General features: G+C 38.8%; 1 protein-coding gene across 1 annotated transcript in view; it reads right to left on the bottom strand.

Moving 5' to 3' along the window:
• Positions 1-23,824, bottom strand: part of HK1 (hexokinase 1) — a 69,288-nt gene that overhangs the window by 19,641 nt on the left and 25,823 nt on the right. The window contains exons 4-14 of the mRNA XM_050959336.1: positions 20,480-20,599; positions 17,018-17,113; positions 15,741-15,840; positions 15,466-15,649; positions 11,342-11,497; positions 8,362-8,595; positions 6,158-6,462; positions 3,919-4,067; positions 3,689-3,808; positions 2,215-2,310; positions 981-1,080 (exon numbers count right to left, since the gene is read on the bottom strand). Of these exons, the coding sequence (XP_050815293.1) occupies positions 981-1,080; positions 2,215-2,310; positions 3,689-3,808; positions 3,919-4,067; positions 6,158-6,462; positions 8,362-8,595; positions 11,342-11,497; positions 15,466-15,649; positions 15,741-15,840; positions 17,018-17,113; positions 20,480-20,599 (1,660 nt within the window). The remainder of the gene's footprint in view (positions 1-980; positions 1,081-2,214; positions 2,311-3,688; positions 3,809-3,918; positions 4,068-6,157; positions 6,463-8,361; positions 8,596-11,341; positions 11,498-15,465; positions 15,650-15,740; positions 15,841-17,017; positions 17,114-20,479; positions 20,600-23,824) is intronic.

Below are 23,824 nucleotides of genomic sequence, written 5' to 3'. Positions count from 1 at the left end.
AATAAGAGGAGGGGTTGGATGGGGCAGCAGGGGGCAGTCAGGGGACAGGGAAGGGTCAGGGGTCCCCGCGGGGGGGGGTGTCAAGGAACATGTGGGGTTGGATAGGGCACGAACCCCCGGGGGGGGTGAGGTGAGGTGAGGAGGAGGGAACCTGTTAATATTTTGGTAGCTCATCACTGGGTGTTAGTGGGTTACAGATTGTTGTTATAAACCATAATTCCAGTGTCTTTATTCAGTCCATGATTTTTAGTGTCTAGCAAAGTTGCGAATTTAAGCTCCCAAGCTCATCTTTTGAAGGTGTTCTGCAGTTTTCATTTGGTGTGCTTTGCTTTACAAGTCTGTCTTGGGCAGACCCCATGTTCAAGAAAACGTTGTGGGTCGTCATACTAGTGAATTAGGGATACATATTACAGAATAAACTAATGGGTAACCATGTACTGGCAACTTTGAGCTCACTTTTGCATTAATTCTGTGAAACAGATTGATTTTCAAGTTAAAATATTCAGTATTGGTTTATATTTATTAGACAATATTTCTGATGATCAAACAAAAAAACTAATATATTTGTTGATTTTTTTCACCTAACTGACTTAAATAGATGGTTCTGGGGAATGTCTATTAGTCAAACGCTATATTTCACTTCTGTATTCTCTGTATTAAAATGAAACTGTCAAAAATAGTAATGGGGAAAACAGCACATTTCTCCTGTTAATAATATATATTCAAGTCTAAGTTTTAAAAATATTGCATGGATTCAGATTACACTTTTCAAGGAAACTATTATCCTATTCATCTTAAGAAGAAACATTACGTCAGGTTTGAAGAAACTCCACAAACATCCCAGATACAGGTTTGGTTAACAATAGGAATTAGAGGAAACACATCCGATCATGTGTCTTAATAGTCTTAACTGAACAAAATTATTTGTTTATAAGGATATACTACAGTTGAAATAAAAATAAAAAGTAATTAATACCTACCCACAATGAGTCCTATTTCACAATTTGGATCTTCATATGCACAAGTCATCATAGTGCCTACTGTATCATTCACCACTGCCACAACATCTAAGTCAAATTCCTTTGAACAAAAAAATATATTTCTATAGAAAAAAAGTATTGCTTTGTTTGCAATATATCAAACCAACCCTTGCAATGTTTGTTAGGCTGCAAGGAATTAACCAACTGTCTAAAATGTGCTGAGTACAAATGAATAAAAATATACACTTAATATTCAAGAATCAAAAGATGTTTTTCTTTTAAAACAATAAGTAATATAATTTGCATGCAGGTATCATGACTTACTGTTATACTGTGCTGGAGTTGTACAGTATACTACTTTATTGCAGTGCAAATACCAATTTAGGTTAGGACATTTTTAATATTAACTGCTTATATAGGAATATTAACTGCTTATATAGTCACATATGCACGCACACGTACTCTATAGGCAGTCATATAGTGAATGTTGCTCAAAGCTTTTCACTATAAGATCCTATTTTCAGTTGTTTGTAACTGCGCCAAGCTTAAACCATGCAGGCTGAAACTTTCCATGCCTGCTGGTTTTCTCAGGCTGAATTGTTCTGGAAAATTTTGCCTAGAAAAGTTCTGCCATTTCCAATAATACAATAGGGGAAAAAATATGTTCTTTTGCCTAGTAAATTAAAAAAAAAAAAAACACACAACAAAAAAACCCCACTCTTACAAGCATTTTGTTGAGAAACTCTAGTATCTCCATTCTTTGGAGCAGGGACCTGAAAATTGACAAGGGTATTGCGTTGGTGTCAGGGATGTGCCTTTTGTCATCCCAATGAAAACTCACATAAATTTGTCCGAATTACATGCCTCTGAAAAATGTTAGTTCATACATGCTCAGTAGAGATGTGTTAAAGTTTGGCAAATAAATTCCCTGAAGATGCATGCTCCACCCCCGAGCATGCTCCATCCCCGAGCATGCTCCTACACACCAACTGGACTCTACATACGCTATCCCCACAAAGCAACCAACATGGAGAAACAAACTGTTTTGTTTGGAAAGAATCTTTCTTTTCTGTATTTCCTAGCCCCTTTGTAAGATGTGTACCATTTGTGTAAATACAAAAGCAAAGTGCATCCAAATTCATCAATGCCAGAATGCCAGAGGCGTAAGAATTCTATCACACATAATCAAGTTAACAAATACATTCAAGAAAATAATAAGATATTGAAATGTCACCTCTCTCCTTCTAATTCCTTCCCTAAGCAAATACACTACATCCTCTCCTTCACAATCAGTAGCTTTAAAGCCTTTGGTCCAGTTGAGGAGGATACCCTAAAAAGAAGAAATTTTCATTACTAAGTTTCTGAGTATGTCTTTCATTAGAACGTAAGAGTTTTTTAAAAAATATTCTGAAACATGTACACAGGTTTAAAAGACTGAATACATACACGTACATAAAAGCACATACATATCAAAACATATCTGTTGCAAACTGCAGTTAAACCCATGGGACAAAACAACAGTGTTCCACTGCAAGAAGTTGTACATTCTAACCCTGATGCCACATTATATGCAGATGGCAGTGGTGATCTCACAGACATGACTATGACTCAGAGATTGGAACCCAGTTGTTGGATTGTACACCTGTGAACCACAGATATGGAGTGCTGAAACAAGGAAAAGCATCTCCAGCATTCTCTGGGAAAATACAACACAAGTATAGGAATGTACCACAACCCTCTACTGAACAGCATATACTGTGTATTTCAGTCATGCTCAGGTTCTCTCTCCCAGCTGGAACAGCTCTTTTAATTCATTTGGTAAAAGGCTCATTTTTCAAGCTGAAGGTGATTAATTCTATTCCCTAATACTGTAGGTGGTTCACCCTCAACCATAGTTTTTGGACAGAGCTCACCATGTTATGGCTTTGTTTTTAACTTAAAAAATGCTTACCTGACATAGACAAATACTCACTTTACATACTGTAAAGTATGCACTTTAGAGTGAAAAAAAGTCTCTTAAAGATTCAAAAGGACTTTTATTGGTGCGCTCCTTTACATATGAATATTACTCTTATTTTCAATATGAATTTTCCACTTACTCCAAATTTCAAATATTTTACTGTGAAGCTATATTTAGAGAGAAGGTCTCTCTGCCTCTTCAAAATTTGCATCCACTTTTTAATTTGGACTAAAGCAACGAATTCTAATTGAATGACAAAATCTCCAGAATTACACCGCAATCTGCTAATTAAATCATTCCATATTCAGCTCAACACTGAAAATGCAAGTGAAAAAAAAAAGTGAAATGTGGGTGCTATTGTCCCAGATAAAGGACCATTTGCACTTTGAAGATGCTACAACCTTAGCCAAAGAAAAATCACATTACAGGGAAAGAATGCTACTACTCAGAATGTTACCACATGCAGTAGATGTTGAATTTGATATGAAAATGTGGTAGAGAAAGCCATCTTTCTAACACAGTGTTGAATAGAATAATGTTACTCTACTATAGAAGCCAATATTACATTCGAGGCACATAATTTGGCAACTCTTTCCACAGACTTACTCACACAAGCATTCCCACTGCAACCTTTAATAGAACTACTCATGTGAGTAAGTATTATGCAGCCTGTGTGAGGGTGGAGAATCAGGCCCAGAAGAAGCTCTAACGGACAAATTCAAAAGATACAAGATATTATAAAACTTACAGCATCTAAACTGGTCTGCTTGCAAGGGAAGGAAAACGTAAAGCCAAGGGGAAGTCGTGCGCCTTTTATTCCCATGTAATCCAGGAAGTCTGAGATACAGCTAACAATGTGATCAAACAGCTTAAAAAAGAAATATATAAACATTATTACAATTAGTCATTTATTTAAATATATATTTATACATTCTTTGCAAATAAGTGATAATGCTAAAAAGAAATTGAAATGCTCACTTCTTCTCCAGTACCCTGCATGACCTCTATAGGAATAGCATATATTTTATTGTGCATTTCAACTGTTCTCCTTTTACCACTACGGATCTTCACAAGCAAAACTCTGAAGTTTGTTCCTCCCAAATCGAGAGCCAGAAAGTCTCCATTCTCTGTAACAAAATATGTATACATTTTAGGAACACAAAAAGAAAGCGTAAGCAGGTGTCCATTTTTCATTTTCCAAGCAGGTATTTTGGCATAAGGCTCTGAAAGTTCTCTCAATCGTCTGAAGGTTTTAAAGATTTTTCATGTTCATTCTAAGCCTTCTCCCTGCTTATTGAGAAGAACAGAAGAAATACATTGCCATATAGCTACTGCTCCTTCAAAAGACAACAATGACTGGGTGGTCTTTGCCACTGCACATGCTCAACTCAACTACACATTCTTTAAAAAGTGAAGAATTCTCCAGGAAGTCAGCAGATGGTGCTATGTTCCTGCTTCAGCAATTGCAGAGTGTGGTCTTGAGCTGTATATGTGCTTGAGACAGGCATGGGGAGGTGAGGAAAGAAAAAACGGAGTGGCCATTCTGTCTCTGCTGTGTATGGAAGACAAGAGAAAGCATGAGGCTGCCTCTGCTGGTTGAGGTATCTATTCCTATATATACACACACACACACGGTGACCAGATGTCCTGTTCTTAAAGGGACAGTCTCATTTTGTGGGACTTTTCTGTATATAGATGCCTATTACCCCCTACCCCCATCCCATTTTTTCCACAGTTGCTATCTATATAGGAACGATGAGAATGGAACCAGCCACTTTTCATGGACTGGAGTCAAAGCTGTCTGAAACACTCCCACTGACTTACAGATTTTGCACCAAGTACTAGATGAGGCAAAAGTACCTGTAAACTCTCAACTAGTCGAAAGCTGTGGGGCAGGGAGCTGCATTTATATTTATGTATAGGCTCACAACTGCCACTCTAATTTACAGAAGATGTGTTAAAAAGAGGACTTATAGCCTTGACTCAAAATTTCTTCTTTTTGATGGTTTAAGAGTTTTGTAGTGAACACAGACTCTACTCCAGACACAAATCCATTAGCTGGATCCAATTCATTAAATTACAAACTAGCATTTCAGCTCCAAGTTTATGGTTTTTGTTTTCTTGCACCACAGCATCCTTCTTGGCTGGAAGTACAGTCTGCTATGTAGGGCTTTACTAAGGCTGTCAAGCAATTAAAAAAATTAATCACCATTAATCACGTGATAAAAAAATAATTGCATGATTAATCGCACTGTTAATAATAGAATACCATTTATTTAATTAGTTTTGGATATTTTCTACAGTTTCAAATATATTGATTTCAATTACAAAACAGAATACAAAGTGTATAGTGCTCGTTTTATATTTATCATAAATATTTGCACTGTAAAAACCAAAAGAAATAGCATTTTTCAATCCACCTAATACAAATACTGCAGTGCAATCTCTTTATTGTGAAAGTTGAATTTACAAGTGCAGAATTATGTACAAAAACCCCTTCATTCAAAAATAAAAATGTAAATCTTTAGAGCCTACAAGTTCATTCTGTCCTACTTCTTGTTCAGCCAATCACTAGGACAAACAAGTTTGTTTACATGTGCAGGTGATAATGCTGCCCGCTTGTTTGCAATATCATCTGAAAGTGAGACCAGGTATTCGCATGGCACTGTTGTAGCCGGTGTTGCAAGATATTTATATGCCAGATGCACTAAAGATGCATGTCTCTTTGTGCTTCAACCACCGTTCCAGAGGACTCTAAAGTTTTACACTGTAGACTCTAAAGTTTTACATTATTTTGTTTTTGAGTGCAGTTATGTAACAAAAAAAACTATATTTGTGAGTTGCACTTTCACGATAAAGAGATTGCACTACAGTACTTGTATGAGGTGAACTGAAAAATACTATTTCTTTTGTTTGCCATTTTTACAGTGCAAAGATTTGTAATAAAAATAATATAAAGTGAGCACAGTCAACTTTGTATATTGTGTTGTAACTGAAATCAATATACAGGTATATTAAAATGTAGAAAAACATCAAAAACATGTAATACATTTCAATTGGCATTATGCTGTTTAACAGTGCGATTAAAACTGCGATTAATCACAATTTTTTTTAATCGCAACTAATTTTTTTTTTTAGTTAATTGCGTGAGTTAACTGATTAATCAACAGCCCTAGTATTTACCATGCTGTTCTTGCATCAATTGTAATGAAACTACCTGTTCCATCTGGTGTGCTGCGAACAAAGGTAGGCAGCATTTTGACTTTTGCATTTTCATGAGTTTTCTTCCTCAGCCCAGCTTCTATTTCTGTTCGCATCCTTCTTTTAACCTGCAACAGCTGCTCGTGAGTAAGCTTGAATTCAGCCAGAGTCTCATCTATCAGCCTGTGCTGCTCGGATAACCTGTATGCTACTGCTGTGACCATTGCAGCACCCTTTCCACTGCCACTCTCAGACAGAAGGAATCGCACGTCAGAGTCAGGAACTAATCGCCTCGTTGTTTTCTGCAAGCGTCTGGCATATCTGTAAGAGAAGATCATAAAACCGTAATCTCTCTCTGGTCAGCTCAAAAATCTGCACTGGTCACCACTGGCTATACAACTTGAAAGGAGCATGGGAACTAGTTTTTCTATCTTTGAAATTTACCAGTCCCTGTTTTCTGCTGAACAATGGATTTTTCCTTGCAAGTGTCCCAACCAAGCACACACAAGCCCCAAACCTCCTTGGGCAGTGCTTTCCTCATATCACATAAGCTGACGTATGTCTTCCCACATAAAAGGAATCATCATGACAAAAGGGTAGAGTGGAAAAGTATTTATCCCATAGACAGATTTTTTCCTGAATTCAGATAAAATCCTAGCAAAAGCCAGGGAAAAAAAAAACTCTCAGAATATCATCCTCCTAAGAGGACATATCAGGGTCAAACTTGATCACCCTATGGTGTGAGCTACTATGGCATCTCTTACGTTATTGCAGATTCCCTTTAGCTGGAATCACAATAATTTGATTTTGCTTTTTAATACTTAAGGGGAAACATAAAATTAATTTAAAATCTCGAAATATTAGCTTATAAATTAAAAACAGAATAAACAAACAGCATGCACTAGATACCTGATATCTAGAAGAAGTGATAAAAATAATAGTGTTTTTCCCATAACAAAATACTTTCAGGGAATATTTTCATTTTGAACAAACAAAATTTAAAAAAATATTCACCAAAACACCAGAAAATTTCCACAAAAAAGATTTAAGAAACAAACATTTTTGTTTCTTCCAAAAATACTCCACACAAAATATTTATCCTTCTCCTTTATGTTCCATCTACAACAGATCTATACTACATGCTCCACCCCCAAAGCAGTATCACAATATTTTAATTAACTAACTTTTCCAACTAGATACTGTTTGTTAGAAGTAGTACACGCTTCCAGCTTTTGTGTACACCAAAATTCTGATGTGTGACGACAATGGTATTGAAGACCAGAGTAAAACCATTTGTTAGGACTAATTTTTAACTAATTTATTAAACAGATTATCACTTCATTATGAAAAACATTCTAGCCTCTGCACATGAAGGATACTAAAGAAATCAAGCCTGCACCCTTCTTATTTCTGTCAGTTTTGTGGTTTTGGTGCTGAACCTGCAAACACTTATGCACATGCTTAACTCTAACCCATGACGTCACAGGTAAGTGTCTGCAAGACCAAAGCCTTGGACATTGGTTTAATTGTTAGAACTAGAATATCTTCAAGTGACTAAACAAGCCAAATGGTAACTCTGATACGCATTTAAAAAATAAGACTGCCTCCTCTATGAAGTTTACATAAATCTGAACTAGTACATTATAAAAATGCAGCTTAGGAACAGAGGAAAAAAATAAGCTGCTTTTATAAGGACAAGGAAAGGCAGACACTATTTTTGCCTTCTAACTTACAAGTATAAGCAAGGGAACACTGGAGAAATAGGGTTATCAAAGTCATTTTCATGACAATTCAGTTTAAATGTGTAATAAGGAATAACATTCTATTACTGGGGTTTCTCCTCGGAGCCAAGCCCACAGGCACAAAAGTACAGTCTTTGGATATTTAACTATATTGTTGATCAAATAAATTATCCTTTACAGCTGGGACTTTCAAAAGCACATAAGTGTGTCAGGCATCCAAACCTTACTGTCAATGAGAGTTGGTTACCTACTTCCCTTAGACTCCTTTGAATTACTAACGTAACCCTACAGTTAAAGGCAACACTTCTCCATAGAGATTTTTACTTCTCAATATACATATGTGCACTCATAACTTCTGTTTCCTTATCTCATTCGTGACTGCAAGTCAAGATGCTGGCCTCATGTTACATGTCTGACCTTTGCAAAAGATGAACCCTAACAGATGCCAAATGTTAATTATAGAAAGAGCAGGACTTACTGTGGATGCATCTTGTAAAGGGAACCATCCACACCCACCGTGGTGCGCAGCCTGGTTACTCCTTTATTATCACGCAATTGATTCAGAATCGCACCCAGAGTACTAGCCACCAGATTAGCAGAACGGAATGAAACAATTGTACAGACGTGATGGACAGCAATGCAGTCTTCATGGGATGGTTCTACCCCAAGACGTGTCAAAATTTCTTTGGCTTTATTCAGACCTTCTTTGCTTCTACAGACAGGAATTTAAACAGTGAACTCTTTAATATTAAATTATAAAATGCAGAAGTAAGTAACATGATCTGATGTCAGGTGCTTTGCCACATGACAATGGTCTGAGAAGGGTCTTAGAAAAAGCAGTTAAGGGTAATATCAGCCCATGTCAATCTCTCTATTAACTGAACTACAAAATCACAAAGTACAAAACAAGGGAGAGCAAAGCCAAAATAATGTTTGCTAAGAATATACAGCTTTTCAGTGAAGCCCAATGGAAATATACAGTCTATGAAATCATTTCTATCAGTGGTACAATGTAGTTTCAACAATTCTGTTAGCACCAGTTCTGTCAGTACTCTTCTGCTCACATGTATAGATATGTAAAATGCTGGATTAATCACATATCTATATTTAAAATGCTGTTCATCCCCTCAAAATTTGTTTGCCATTGGGCATCAAGTACATTTTTTGACAGAAAATGTATCACTTCTTAATTAAGATGCGTTTATAAGATTCACCTCCAACAGGGAGCAATTTTGTTCACTGTGCCAGATTGTCTGAGCAAGTCTACTTTCTAGTGACTTTGCCATAATTCAACCACGTGTGAATCCAAACCAAAACTGCGGATAATCATATTTATATTGCTATTGCCAAGTGTTACCTGATAACATGGCATGTACACGTAAAAGCAGGATGGTAAAAAGACATGGTGAAGCCTTTGGAAGCCAGTCATTTGTCACCGCCAAAGCAAAAAGAGAGCAGCAAAGCCATTAAAGTTCCTTTGGTAAGTTGCCCCAGGGCACTAGTAAGCATCTCAGCTGTACACCTCTACACGCCTGGAGAAAATGAAATTCTTTATGCCTTGTTGATTTTTTTAAATTATAAACTAATTCACAATTCTGAATGATAAGCGGAGGCCACCATTCAGCAAGCTACTTAAGCATGTGCCTAACTCTGAACACACGAGTAATTCCATACTCACATGCTTTACATGTCTCCTGAATTAGGGCCAGGGTGAACAGAGATAGCTATAGCTAAGGGTGTCTAAAGCATGTTTTTCAGACTTTTATAACTTTGTCAAACTTTTACCTTTTGTGTGAAATTTTTTACAGTGGTTCTCACTGATAGTTTTTAAACACCACAATACCTTAATTCTCTTCACTCACCTTTCTATTGACTATATATGCATGTGAATGTAAGTTGGATCCATTTTCACTTTTAATGTGGAGTTGCTTACGGAATATGATGTAGGGAGGTGTGTAGGGAAAGAGGGCTGGCTCCACAGAAGTTGCAGAAATTACTGATTGTTCCCACAATATCGCACCAAAAATTGTAGACCCAAAAATCAGAAACAGATTTTTAAAAATTTGGCTTAAGGAGGGTATTATGCAGCAATACAAATTTTTAAAAAAATCGGTAGTGAAAGCCATAATTATGGACTGAAAAGGTGCTGACATTGTCACATTCAACACCTCATGTTTTACAGGTCAGTGTAATAATTATTGTTGTTTACTGGACAGGATGCTCTGTATACTTTTCACATTTATTTACTTTCTACATGACAGTAATATGGAGATGGGAGAGGGTGTCACAGAAACATTTATTGGTATGCACTAAGCAACACTTTTAGCAGGTTTAATTACATGGTAGGAGAATATGTTTCTGGTACATCATGGTGGAACACATGGTAGTTGCATCGTTCTAGATAATAGAGAGAGGTTTCAGTAGAAACACCAATCGCCTGCCAGGACTTGATAGCACTTCAAAAATATTCACACCTCCACAGGCATGCCGACAGACCATGCGTCACTATCACTTCTACCCCAGAAAGCACAGTGGTTTAAAACGGCAAAATGCATCAGCACATCGGTATTTCTAGTTTCTATTTTTGACCTCTCATTCCTGAAAGGATGACAGTCAGCAAACTGCCAGCTGTGCTGTCAAAAATGCATGATGCCAACACAAACAAGAGGAGGCACTGGTAGCAAACCACTCACTCAGGTAGTAAGGTCTGGGAAAAGGCTCTGCTTGGAAATAGTGGAGTGCACCAGGTGGCAATAGTTATCAATGGCAGTGGTGCTTGAACTCCCAATGAGATTAATAAATGCCCTTTGAGTTAAAAAGGTACGTTAGTAAACTGGAGCTCCCATATCAAGTTGGTGAACAGATCTGAAGTCTGATTCTCATATACACTAAGGTCTCCTTTACATCATTCTGGCAACGTAAATGGACTTTAAAGTGGATGCGAATGTAATTACCTTTAAACCAACTTTAAGGTCCCTTCACACTGCTCAGAGTGATATAAAGGGAGCCCTCATGTAAAGAAGAATCAGAGCCTAGATCTAATTTTATACTTAAGTTACAGGTTCATTTGAGATCAATGCCCCAGCTTCACTTTACACATTTGGCAACCGCGACCCAGAACTCTGTAAGTGTAGGAACATTAACCAATAAGTTGGGAGATGCAAGACCAAGTACTTTTATAGTCCACTGCTATTGGACACACTACTTGTTCACACTGCAGTGAGAAAGCAGCTGTTTGCAACAGCCCATCTAGCAGCCCGCCCTGAAGCTCCTTGTTCACACAGCAGCCATCAAGATTCTTATATCCCACTTTCCTAGCCACTGCCAAATAAGAAAGAGGCAGCAAAGAATTAAGAAAGGAAGAGAATGGCCACAAAACTGCACATGTGCTGATGCTTTTACAAATCACAGACAGGAAAAAAAAAAAAAAGAAAGAAAGCAAGAAATGAGTTGCTCACTTTTCTATGGCAGATACATGTTTTGTTTCAAATTTTCCTTTGGTTAAAAGCTCTGGAGTGATTCGCCCCTCAAACAGTAGCCCCTCTTTGGCCATTTTTACAAGGATAAGCCTGACCAGCTCACCCATGTACAGTCCGCTGACCATCTTCTCGAACCTGTAACAACAACAACAACAAACACACAAGTTATAAGATTTCACAGTGAACTCTCAGATTTAGACTTATTATCTGAAGTTCAGAAGTAAGTCACCTTGGATGCTTTTTGACCTTCCAGCTTTTCTACTAAGAGGGGAAACCATTTTCTGCTATTTGCTATAACTCTGGCAATATCATTTATTGAATTAAGACCGTTCAAATATGCAACAGACACAGGATCAGGGCTCTGAGTGGAAAGTGCCCTCATTATACAGAGAAACCTGAGAGGCCAAAAACGCATCTGCAAATAATGGTGGGTGAAATTCTGTCACTTAGATGGTTAAGTACAATATTTGCATTTATAAGTCACCTGCTTGATCTATAATGCTTAGTGGTATGGTCTGCACCTGCAAATACATGCAAGAGTAGAACTGGTCTTGCTAGAAGAGAAGCTGGGCTAAGGTCCGGCTGAAAACTGGACCGTTATACATATATAAATGCCCCCACCATATGACAATGAGAATTTTTGAGTCATCAAGTAATAGTTCTGAAAATAGCACTAATAATGTCACTGGAGAACATTCAAAAGCAAAGTCAAAAATTTCTTATACACAAATATTAGTTTCAGGCTTTTATCTACTTGTCTGCTCTGCAATAGACCAAGTAGGAAAAGCCAAAAGACCGACAGTGCTGCCTAACATACTAGTTTCTTTCCTTTTCAAATAAGGATGCTACTTTGCAAGAAAAGTGACAAGTGCCACTGCTACACAGAGGTTGCAGCAGCTGTCAGGGCAAAGTAATAACCAAATACCCCATTTTACATATAAACTTAATCTCCCCTTCTTACTGAAATGCACAAAAACAGTTCAGAACGTAAATCTGAAGATGCTTCGGTAACATGACACGTTGACTGTGAACTTTCCACTGGGCTCTGGTATTTATGCTAGTCTATGGGAGGGACACGTTCCCCACCACAACTTAGGAAAATCTTACTGACGCCCCACTCAGTGCACTCGTGCATACTTGTCACCTGATCCCAACTAACTTTTGGATGCAGTTGCATATATGATCCAGTGTGTGTACACTGTAAAAGGCAAAAAATGTCAAGCACCACCGAGAGCAGAAGTTCCAAAGGCAACATCTGAATACATCAGCAGAACAGCCAAGGAGGATCAGGATTCAGGATAGGCAGTGCTGGCTAACTTTGGACTCTAAATGCAGGAAATACTACTAAATTAGAGCTGACAAGAAACAGTCAGCACAACATAGTAACATCCGATGATACTGAGGATAAGCACTGTCAGCAAAGGTGAGACAAAAGCAAGGTGTAGGATTCAGACAAGATTCAGGGTAAAGTAGCAGCAGGGGGTGCTAACAGAACCTCACAAAATCGTCATGAAAAGGTACCTGTTCAGGCAGTGTCTACTCATCCACCCTTACCAGCATGATAATTCTGATAACGAACAAGCTAATATGATTTTATTTTAAATTAGCTGCCTCAGACAAGACAGGGCAAACAGAATTTCACAAGGTTGTGGTAATACAGGCTGACTGCAGGAAATTAGACTGAACTGAAACTGACAAATAAAGTCAACATCAGCAACAATGATATCTATAACTCATGCTATGTCTCCACTTCAAACGCTGCAGCTGCGCCACTGAAGTGCTTCAGTGTAGATGCTTACTATAGTGACTGGAGGGGTTCTCCTGCTGCTGCAGGTAATCCATCTCTTCAAGAGGCGGTAGAATTCTTCCACTGACCTAGCACCATTTATACTGGGGGTTAGGTTGACTTAACTACATCTCTCAGAGATGTGGATTTTTCACATCCATGAGAGATGTATCTGTGCCGATGTAACTTTGCAGAGCAGACCAGCCCTCAGACAAAATCCTGCACCTCTAACTCAGTGGGAAGTTACCCTTTTCAATGGCCTACAGGATAGTTTTGAAGTAAAGACAAAAACTAACTGGGTTTTATTTGATCCAGTTCAAATACTGATCCGAGTAGCTTTAAACAAAATCACAGAGGCAGAATTTACTGAACTCTCACTGTACTCTTCTAGCAAAGAGACAAGAGTTTCTTCATTCCCCTTTTTAACTATTGTTTTAACCCTTCCAAGTGCATGGCAGTATGCAAAATGTTTTTCTAACCTCTTAAGCCTAGACTAAGTACCAACTATCAAACAGAAATTTATAAATATTCTTCCCTATTAAACCAAATAACTTAGGAGTCGTTCTAATTAACTTTAGCACAGTAGCCAGCATTCTATACCAGGTACTGTACTGTAACAGGGCTATTTAATACTGTAAATGGACTCCTTCAGTGATCACTGAGACAAGACTGGAAAATGAACACGCCAAGACAGAAATAAAAGTACAATACCCATTACTATTTATCAAGGACCAACCCTGACAATATTGCTATTACCAAGGTGGTAGTAAAATGAATGAATAGTCTATTCCAGTAACAAACTCTCAAACAATCAGGCTGGACAGGATGCTGTAGCCACACCCAGCCTGTCTAGTAAAGCTACTTGGGTGGGTGCACGCAGGCATGTTTACAAGGAAAAATCTCAGGCAATAGGATTCTGTCTGTACCAAACCATGATCAGTTCTGAGAACCAAAAGACCATTCAGCAATGAAAGGGAGGAAAGGCATGGCTTTGTGGTAGGGGGTTTCCCGGCTACAGTACAGGGCAATCAGAGATATTCCCGACTAAAAATGATGCTGAATACATCATCAGTCTCAGGCAGTGATTTCACAGGTGCTAACAAAAGTTCAGTGGATGGAGTGTCCCCTCCTCCTTTTCTATGGTTCACAAACATGCAGTGCTAAACCTCCCTTAGCCCCCCTGCTCAATGGGCATATCAGCTGGCTCCAGTGCCCCTGCTCAATGGGCATATATAGCTAGCTCCAGTGCCTCCACCTACTGCAGTCTCCATCTTAAATTAAATTACCAGATAGTAAAACAGAGCTATCTTGCTTTCCTCTGCCCAGTTCAGACAGCCCACATTTGTTTTACGAACCATGACCCAAATCCTCTGCTGCACCCAGTCTCTCCTGCGAGTCATAACCAGCTGGGCAAGTTTAGAGCAGCCAGCAGGCAGCAATAAGTTCCAGCAGGAAAGCTGTAAATCCAGCCCGAAGATCAGAGAGACATCAAAAGCTAAAAGACCTTAGAGCTAGACAAAGTACAACTTGATTTATTCTCCTTCACCAACCTTAGACTCACTGAAATTCTCACATCCTGCTGCAGAGAGGTGATTTACATGCGATAAAGGTCCAAGAGCCTGCTGAAGGTGCAGGAAGTTTGAAAGGGAAAACAGTTATATGGGATAAGCCATATACCTGTGAGAAGAGAGGTGGTGTCGGGGATGGAGAAGAAAAAACAAAAATCATAACTGAGAACTCTCAGTACAAGATATTTAAATTCATTGGAGTCAAAGCACAGCAGCAAGTGCTTGAGTTTTTGGGCCTGTAAACCTAACTTTAACAGGTTAATGGAGTGGTGAGGTAGGAATTTGGGCCTACTGAAGTACTAAGGGAAGAAAGGAGTTGAGACCTGTTGGAAGTTCACAGCGAGGGAAGAGGAAAAAAAGGGGAATTTGCTTGGAAACTTCTGGATTGGAAAAGAATGAGGCCCAATCTTATTGAAGACCTGTGATGGTGGGGACAGCCACTGTAAGAGCAGGACTTTAGAATAAAAAGGCTTTAGATCAATTCACTTGAGCCACGGGCAAGAGTCCGGGGGGGAGGGGGGGGCGTATATTTCCATTTTGTCCATCCCTCAGTAAGATCTCAAAGCTTCCCCTGGCCTATGGTTTGTAGGCTACAAGGTGGAATAGTTTTAAATGTGACAGACTTCACAGGGCTGCTTCCTATAATTGCCTCACTAAATTGCCTAATCCTGAGATTGCTCTACTATGAGTTTATAGATTAGTCTCAGTCATTTTGTGCCACTAAATAAGCAAATGAAAGTCTCACTTACAGTTGTTTTCCAGGATTGAGGGATCCACGGTCAATCTCCCTGTCAAACTCAGTTCTGATGTCTTCTAGTGACCCATCATCTCCAAAGGCTCCCCACTCAGTGTTAATGCACATCCTCCCCTCATCACCTTCCACCAAATCAATATGCCTCATTTCTTCCATGTAGCAGGCATTTGTGCCAGTACCTTTAGGAAAAGATACTAGCAGATATTAACAAAACAAGCCAACAAAAACCAAAATGCAGTATGTCCACTGTAGCAGAGGAATGAATGTCACCTATAATCAAGCCAACTTCACAACGCTGGTCATCAAATCCACAGGTCATCATTGTTCCTACTGTGTCATTTACAACAGCCATGATGTCTGCATCATAGTCCTGAAGGACAAAACAGAATTTTACTTATACTACAAACTTTCCTTAAAAAAAAAATTAATATCAGTATGTCACTGACCATAGAACTTTGAAAAACATTATATTTAAAGACAACTCTGCTTATACCAATCAATTTCTCTATTACTACAGATATAAAATTCCTGTTTACAAGCAAATATTGTTAGTAAGAAATCACCCCTATTCTTCCTATTGTCCATCTGAAGTCACAATCTTGCACTGGTAATAAAGTTTATTTGGAGAAGATTGCAAGAGCACTAGAAGCAGATTAATGTTCCAAGTGAAGAATAAGTAATAGTAACAGAGTAATTCCTAAGGAATCAAGATTCATCTTAATATAAAGTCTCTAGTAACTGAAAAGCAGAGATCAAATTGTCTTATAATAGAAGGTTTTGCTAAGCTTTTCTTGAGGAGTTCGTGAGTCTCCAAGCGTCCTTCTGAATGTCTGATGTAAAGATTTCTTTAATTAATATTAATTGAAAACTTTGGGTAAAGATTTTAATGTATGCATGTAATCAGTAAATAAAATAAAAAGAATTTACCAAAATTACATAATCAAATCATTTCCATTAATCGGTTAATTTGGTGTGTTATTTATCTTTCCCAAAGTCTGAAAAAGTAACTGATTACATAGTGGCATGTCTTGGTGAAGATAAAATCAACTCAAAGGTTTTCGTGCTGCTAAAATAGAACAAAAAGTGTTCAGTTTCAACAGAGTTCCATTTTCAGACCAAGTCACACTTTATGACATCAACAGGCTCACCTGATTGTAATAGTCATATGATCTCTAAGTAGTTGCTCAGGAAGAGAATTTACAGAGCTACAGGGAGACCTTGCTAGAGAACTAGCACGGTGATACACGTAATTTCACATTTAACGAGAGTGATAAAATTACTTGAGCTTTCAGGTTAACTATTGTGAGACACAGTAACTTAATTTGCTTCATGGGACAAATGGTGTTATGATGAGAAGTGTAACTTTAATAAAGTTGTTGTAAATTTCACATAGTAACTATAAAATTATTCTGGTTTCCCCACTGCATATCACATTATGGAATCTAGAAAATCTCTCTGTCTGTGTGTGTAAAAAACACACAGATATTTTCTAGAGCCCATAATGTGATATGCATATGCATGTATGTAAAAAGACTAAACAAATTTACCCCACGTTTCTTGATTGCCTTGTTGAGCAGCTTTACTACATCTGCTCCCTCAACTCCACTTGCTTTGAAGCGTTTTGTCCAGGTTATCAGAATACCCTAATGAAAAAAGAGAGTAACATTAAGTACAATATTAAACCAAACACAAAGAGATTATCTTTTTCTCTAAAACAAAACATTAGCACTCCAAATGAATCTACAAATCCCTGGGTTTCGATGGTCAATCTTTTTCCCCCACAATGCCATCTTAATCTGATGTGACTGGCAGTCTTTGTTTCTTACTATAACAGGTTGAAAAATGGGGAAAGTTTTTCATCAAAGATCTTGTTTGAGAAAAAGAGTGAGACAGCATGGCTGAAGTTTCAAATTTTCTACTAGCTCCATTGATTATTATTGTTCCTGAATGGTTTGCTTCTCTAAGACCCATTCGGTTTCCCATTTCTCCCGTTACAGAACTGGGACCCTGCAGTTCCTAGAGAGGCTTCACCATGCAGGCATGACTGAAAAAGAAATGACAGTAAATTCATGTGGAGGGAAAGAGAAAGATTTGATCAGTGGAGAGGGTGCCAGGAATCAGACTGGTCTGCATCCATCATCACTGATTTGCATCAGGAGGGAGAAAGGAGGATGAGCATCTCGCAATTGTAAAGAAAATGTTCTTCAACTGAAATATTAGAAATGTGGCAAGGGTTAAAAACAATTTTTAAAAAGGTAATGGGCTAAAACATTTTCAGAAAGCTAAATATGCAAGGATCAATTATAAATTTTTAAAAAAATCACAAATGACTATGCTAAAAAATCATTTAGAAAACACAATATGCAAAGGGTTACTTAGAAAGAAAAGCCTTAAAACAATAGAGTTAAAATAATTTACACATTGAAAAGGAATGGACTAGAGGAATAAAAAAATTAAAAAGGCAAGGGTTAAAAATAAAATACTAAAATGAATTAAGCACGAATAAGGTATAAAATACATAGATACATTTGAATTAATATTAGAGTTAAATTATTTAACAATGGACAATTGTCCAGGCTCACTAAATAATCAAGGCGGTGATGGCTAAGTATGGGATAAAGTAACAAAAGTGAAAATGAAGCAAGAATCAAAATAACAACAACAACAACAACCACCACCACCACCACCACCACCACCTCCTCTCCCTTGTATTGCATTCCCTAACCCATCACCTTGTCTGCAATTGCATTAATTAGACTGTAAGCTCTCCTGGGTAAGAACCATGTCTAATTTTTCGTATCTGGATGGCGCCTAGCTCACTTTGGGGCATTCAATGAATAAATAATAAATAAATAATGAAAGGAAGGAAGCAGACAAGAGCTGCTGATCAACAGAAGGGAAAAGAAGATACAAATTAGCACCATTTAATTTCCCCTCTCTCTCACATGCCCAAGCTATCCAGGCTTTTATAACAGTACCCACCACAGCAGAATCTGAGTGCCTTCCAAAGAGTTAAAATACAATCTACAAATGGCCTGTGATCTAATACTCCTGCACGTCTGCAAGGTTCTCCTCTTAAAAGCTGGCTACCACTTCTTCCTATAAATTCTTTCAGAAGGTTAGTTTTTCTCCCCTCAAAATTGGACAGTATTTATTTCAGCAGATACAGGAGAAAGGTTTCTCATTGTGGCTCTGCCTACATCAGTCCTCTTTTCATAGCAAGATGTAGAGTCTGTCTCTAACTCCTAAATAATTGCTCTTGCCCACAAGTCATTAAGGAATCTGTGTGACCTAGGGACCCATTGGTGCCAACACGCAGAGGGCACAGGGATGCATAAGGGTTACAGGGATCAGTCGTGAGGTGTCTCAGAATCCTAAGAAGCATCACAACCTGCGACAAAATCCTCCAGAACCAAAGTCAATGGGCCTCCCCGTGAGTGCAGGGGTCCAGCCTTGCATATTCCAATGCAAGACCACAGCCTGTAAGTATATGCTCTTCAGTTCTTGTTCAGGTACTCTGTTCTCAGACTATTCCATTTTGCCTGCTATACAGCATCATGTACAACACTACATAAATAATCCCACCACCCTCTGCCCTTGTGTTGTGTCTCGTGGGTTATACATTCCTACTATCCATTTTATTCAGTGCTTTGCCGGGGGAAGCACTGAATATACAGTTGACATTTCTCAAGCTCAGATACTATCCATGGGACTCTACAGTCACATGCCTGCTTCTACTTCTCATTTGATGATTAACACAGGATACAGTTTGATGCAGTTGCTTCTTTTATTGACAGGCTTCCAGCTGCTGTTTGAACTCTATAAACCCCCTGAAGCCTGCTCTCATTACAAGGACATTATCTGGAAAAGTATATTCCTTCTGGACCTTCGAATTATACCTAAACTCAGAGACTAAATGATCCTCTGCCTGCCAGCACAGGCCCCGTTCTGCGATGTGAAATGCACTATGAATATTAAAAGTAGATGCCTTACATTGCTAGGGCAATTTTCATCCAAAGCTCTCTTAAAAACATTAGTGAATAACCTTCACAACAGCCCTGAGAGATAAATATTATCCCCATTTTACAAATGGGGACATACACAGGAAGGGTAGATTACTTGCCCAAGGTCACACATTGAGACCATGTCTACACCACAAACTTCTACTGGAACCTCTACGTCCATGAGGGATATGACAAGGTGTGTGATCTGTTGTATTCTCCATAACACTTAGCCCCTTAGAACTAGTACTGATGTCATGTTTAGAATATTGAAAGCCTATCAATATGTGCACTCTCACTGCTTCTTAGTACATCAGCATTAGTACACGGTTTCTATAGCAATACTGTATTAGCAAGTCACTGAGTCATTCTATGTATCCGAAGTAAAAGATGGGAAATAATGCAGAAATACAATACTGCAGAGCACTCTGCGGTTCAGGGAATCACATAACCACCATTATGCATTCAGAGTAACACCACAGCCAGCAGCCAGATTTCATTTTGTAGCCATGTTCGTTTTCAAACTATCTCAAATAGGTTTTTTCTTTCCTCAATCTAGTGGTCTGATTCTAGGTGGTGCTGAGCACCTCACGCTCCAGTTTTTGCTCAAGGAGAGCTAAGAGTGCTCACTACCTCTCAAGATTAGGTTCTAAATTAGGACCCGTTTCTGCAATTTTTACTCACAATGAGTAATTACTAGTCAGTATGAGCAAGCATTGGTGAATTGGGCCCTCAGAATTATAACTTGTATACTATACAATACTTTAAATTAAAACATCATCATTGAATCAAAATGGTAACACAAAATAGTAAAACCTGTTCATTTGTTAAAAAGCATTTTTAACCAATGTTGAGATGAAGTACTACAGTGAAATATGCAATAATTGATTCTTACACTGAAAGTCAGGCCAGCTAAAATACTGCTTGTCTGCTGACACGGAGCAGAGGAGGGAAGGGTTAATAGCAGAGTCTCTGCAGTACATTAATAAAACTTTGAAATATTCTTACCTCATCTAGCTTGGATTGTCTACATGGGAAAGAAAATGTAAACCCAACTGGCAATTTCTTGTCCTTGATTTCTTGCTTCTCCATGAAATCTCCCAGGCATTCAGCAACATGATCAAAGAGCTGTAAGAAAAAGAGGAACATAAAATGACAATAGTTAGAAAGACAGTTTTAAGAAAAAAATATGCCTTGACCCTCACAAGAAACACTGGAAAGAATTAAAGTGACTATTATAAACAACCAATTCCAAATTTAAAGAGACATTTTCCGTGTCATTTAGAACTGATAACACGTTAAAATTAAGGCAACATAAATACTTCAATATTTAATAAGGAAAAGAAATTGTTCTTTTAGCAAATTCTACTTAACTGTTTTTTCACCACTCTTTAAAAAATGCAAAACCGAAAATGATGGTAAGTGCCTCTTTAGTATATTATAACATCTATTAATAATTTGATGAAACAAAAAATCAGTTTCTTTTAAGAGATTATTAATAATGTATTATGCAAATGCAGCTACCTGAAAGGGCTTATATTTGGCCTTTGATCATATAAGAACCTGACCCAGCAAATCAAATCAGCACAAGCTTAGCTTTAAGCAGGTAAAACAATCGTATTAGTCAATTAAAATATTCATATTCCTTGAAGTGTTGCTAGATTGAGACCATAAAGAGAAGAACCTTGCAGGACTGAACCCTTGAATAACATCATCTAATTAAAAAAAAAGTATGAAAAACACAGATTTTTAAACTACCGCACAAGCTTCAAGGGACAAACATTGATGGAAATACAATTTTTAAAATGCGAAGCTACGCAGGCAGGGTACATTCTGAGAACTGACTACATCTCCAGTGACAAGCACTACAGCATTACTGCAGACCAACGAGAAAAGCCAGGACAGCACAGAAAGACAAGATGGCCAGGGCAGGCAACACTAGAAAACCACTCTTGCCCCCCCACCCCGCTTAGTAGGGTTCTTACTCTGATAGTTCAACTCTCCAATCTCAAACCAGGTAACACCCAAAGCACTTCATAGGCTTTTAAAAATAAAAAAGACACTGGCGCTCCAGTCTGGCTTGAGCATACCCATGCACCCTGTGCTGCAAAACAGGCCAGTGACTGATGCTCCATCTTTTAACAGATCTCTCCTTTTCAGGTGACACCTAACAAGAGAGCCCAGAACACTATCAGTGGCCAAACTCCATCTGCATGCTGAAATGACTGGCTGACCGTATCAGTGGTCAGTCAGTTACAAAGAGGATATTATGAACTTTATTGGTTCGAGTGTCATTTTCTGCAGCAGCAATGACATCAGCAAACAAATCTTCATCTAATACAGTGGCTTAGCTGCTAAAATGACAGTCATTTGGGACTGCTAGCCAGGATGCAGGACACCATAAATGAACATTCAGGTTTGTTTGTTCCAGAAAAAGCCAGAAAAATAGGAGTGGATAGGCTGAAAGAGGTGTAGCATTAATGAAAGTGGCTCTGGAAGCTTTAACTTACACTGGGCTTTTTTGAGGGGATAGCAGGTGATACTTGCCGTTGCCATCTCCATCCCCACCCTTGGCTTTATTCACTCATTCTTGTGGCTATTTACTTCTAGGTTTACTGACATCAGAAATTGTACACGTGGTGTGGGTGTGTGCGCGTGAGAGAGAGAGAGAGAGAGAGAGAGAGAGAGATCACTCTTGAATTACTATGAAACCTCCAGTTATATCATCAAACACACAGTTTACTAAGGACCATTGCGCCAAGCAGAGTGACTAATTATATAGCAATACACAAAGCATACCATAGGGCTGACTTAAGCCCCTTGGATTGAACTGTAAAAAATACATTCATATCTACTAGCACAAAAGGCTGGCTGTGCCTCAAGTTGACCTATAACAAATCTCTCTCCTTGTACCAGCCGATTATATTTCTTTCACGTTGTGACTCAAAAATTGTGACACAAACCTAGAAAAATACCAGCATTCTAGGGCTACTGACTGAGACTACAAAATAGCCTTATCACTCATAGGTTGCCATGCACTTACCTAGCTCTAATCAAAATAATTTACAAGATCCCACAATGACAGAGGAAATACTACAGACAGCAGCAAAGACAAAACTTAAAAGGGTTTTTTTGTTGTTGTTTTGTTGTTTTTTGTTTTATTTTTTTTTTTTTTTTACAAGACTAAAAAGTGGTTTACATGACATTTCTACTTACTAGACTAGTGGTTCTCAAACCTGTTCCGCCGCTTGTGCAGGGAAAGCCCCTGGCAGGCCAGGACGGTTTGTTTACCTGCTGCATCCGCAAGTTTGGCCATTCGCGGCTCCCAGTGGCCGCGGTTTGCTGCTTCAAGCCAATCGAAGCTCCTGGAAGCAGCGCAGGCTAAGAGACATACTGGCCCCCACTTCCAGCAGCTCCTATTGGCCTGGAGCAGTAAACCGCGGCCACTGGGAGCCACAAATCGACCGAACCTGTGGACGCGGCAGCTACACAAAGCGTCCCGGCCCGCCAGGGGTTTTCCCTGCACAAGCGGTGGAACAAGTTTGGGAAACACTGGACTAAACTATATTAAACCCATAACTAAAATACGAGCTAATCTGATTCAGTATTACTATGGTAATTTCAGAGAGGAAACTGCGATTTATAGTCTTTTGCAATTGAGAACACCAGTACCATCATACACAACCAGAAAGTGAAGGAAATCAAAGGTCATGCTCAGCTGTCCAAATGAGAGATAAAAAGAGTTATAAAAAGAGGAATTATAATTAAACAAAAAAGTATGACAGTTCATATAAAATGAGCTCCTACAGTTATAATACATTATACATCTATATAGTGTCTTCCAAGTGGAAGTGCTTTGCAAACTACACATGCCACCACTAAAATGTTGCCCCACTAGGGTTAAAGGTGACAGCCAGATGAACAACAAACAGAAAGCCCATTAAATTACTGTCCAGGAAGAGGAAATTTTAGCCAAGGACACTGGTGCAAACTTAGGGTGAACAGGTGTCTGGTTTTCGACCAGAACACCCCATTGAAAAGGGATCCTGGCAGCACCACTGACCAGGCCATTGATTGTCCAGTCATCGACACTGCATAGCCGGCATGTCCCCCATCCAGGAAGCAGCCAGCATGTCTCCCCTCTGGCTCCTACCCGTAGGGGCAGCCAGGGGGATCTGCACGCTGCCCCCACCCAAACAGCTCACTTTGGCTAGGAGCTGCAGCCAATGGGAGCTGTGGGGCAGCACCTGTGGACAGGGCAGTGCACAGAGCTGCTTGGCCGTGCCTCTGCGTAGGAGCCGGAGGGGGGACATGCTGCTGCTTCCGGGAGCTGCTTGAGGTAAGCACTGCCTG

Source organism: Gopherus flavomarginatus, chromosome 6, assembly GCF_025201925.1.
Source record: "Gopherus flavomarginatus isolate rGopFla2 chromosome 6, rGopFla2.mat.asm, whole genome shotgun sequence".
In the NCBI taxonomy this organism is placed as follows: domain Eukaryota; kingdom Metazoa; phylum Chordata; order Testudines; family Testudinidae; genus Gopherus; species Gopherus flavomarginatus.
This window is presented reverse-complemented; position numbering and strand designations above follow the sequence as displayed.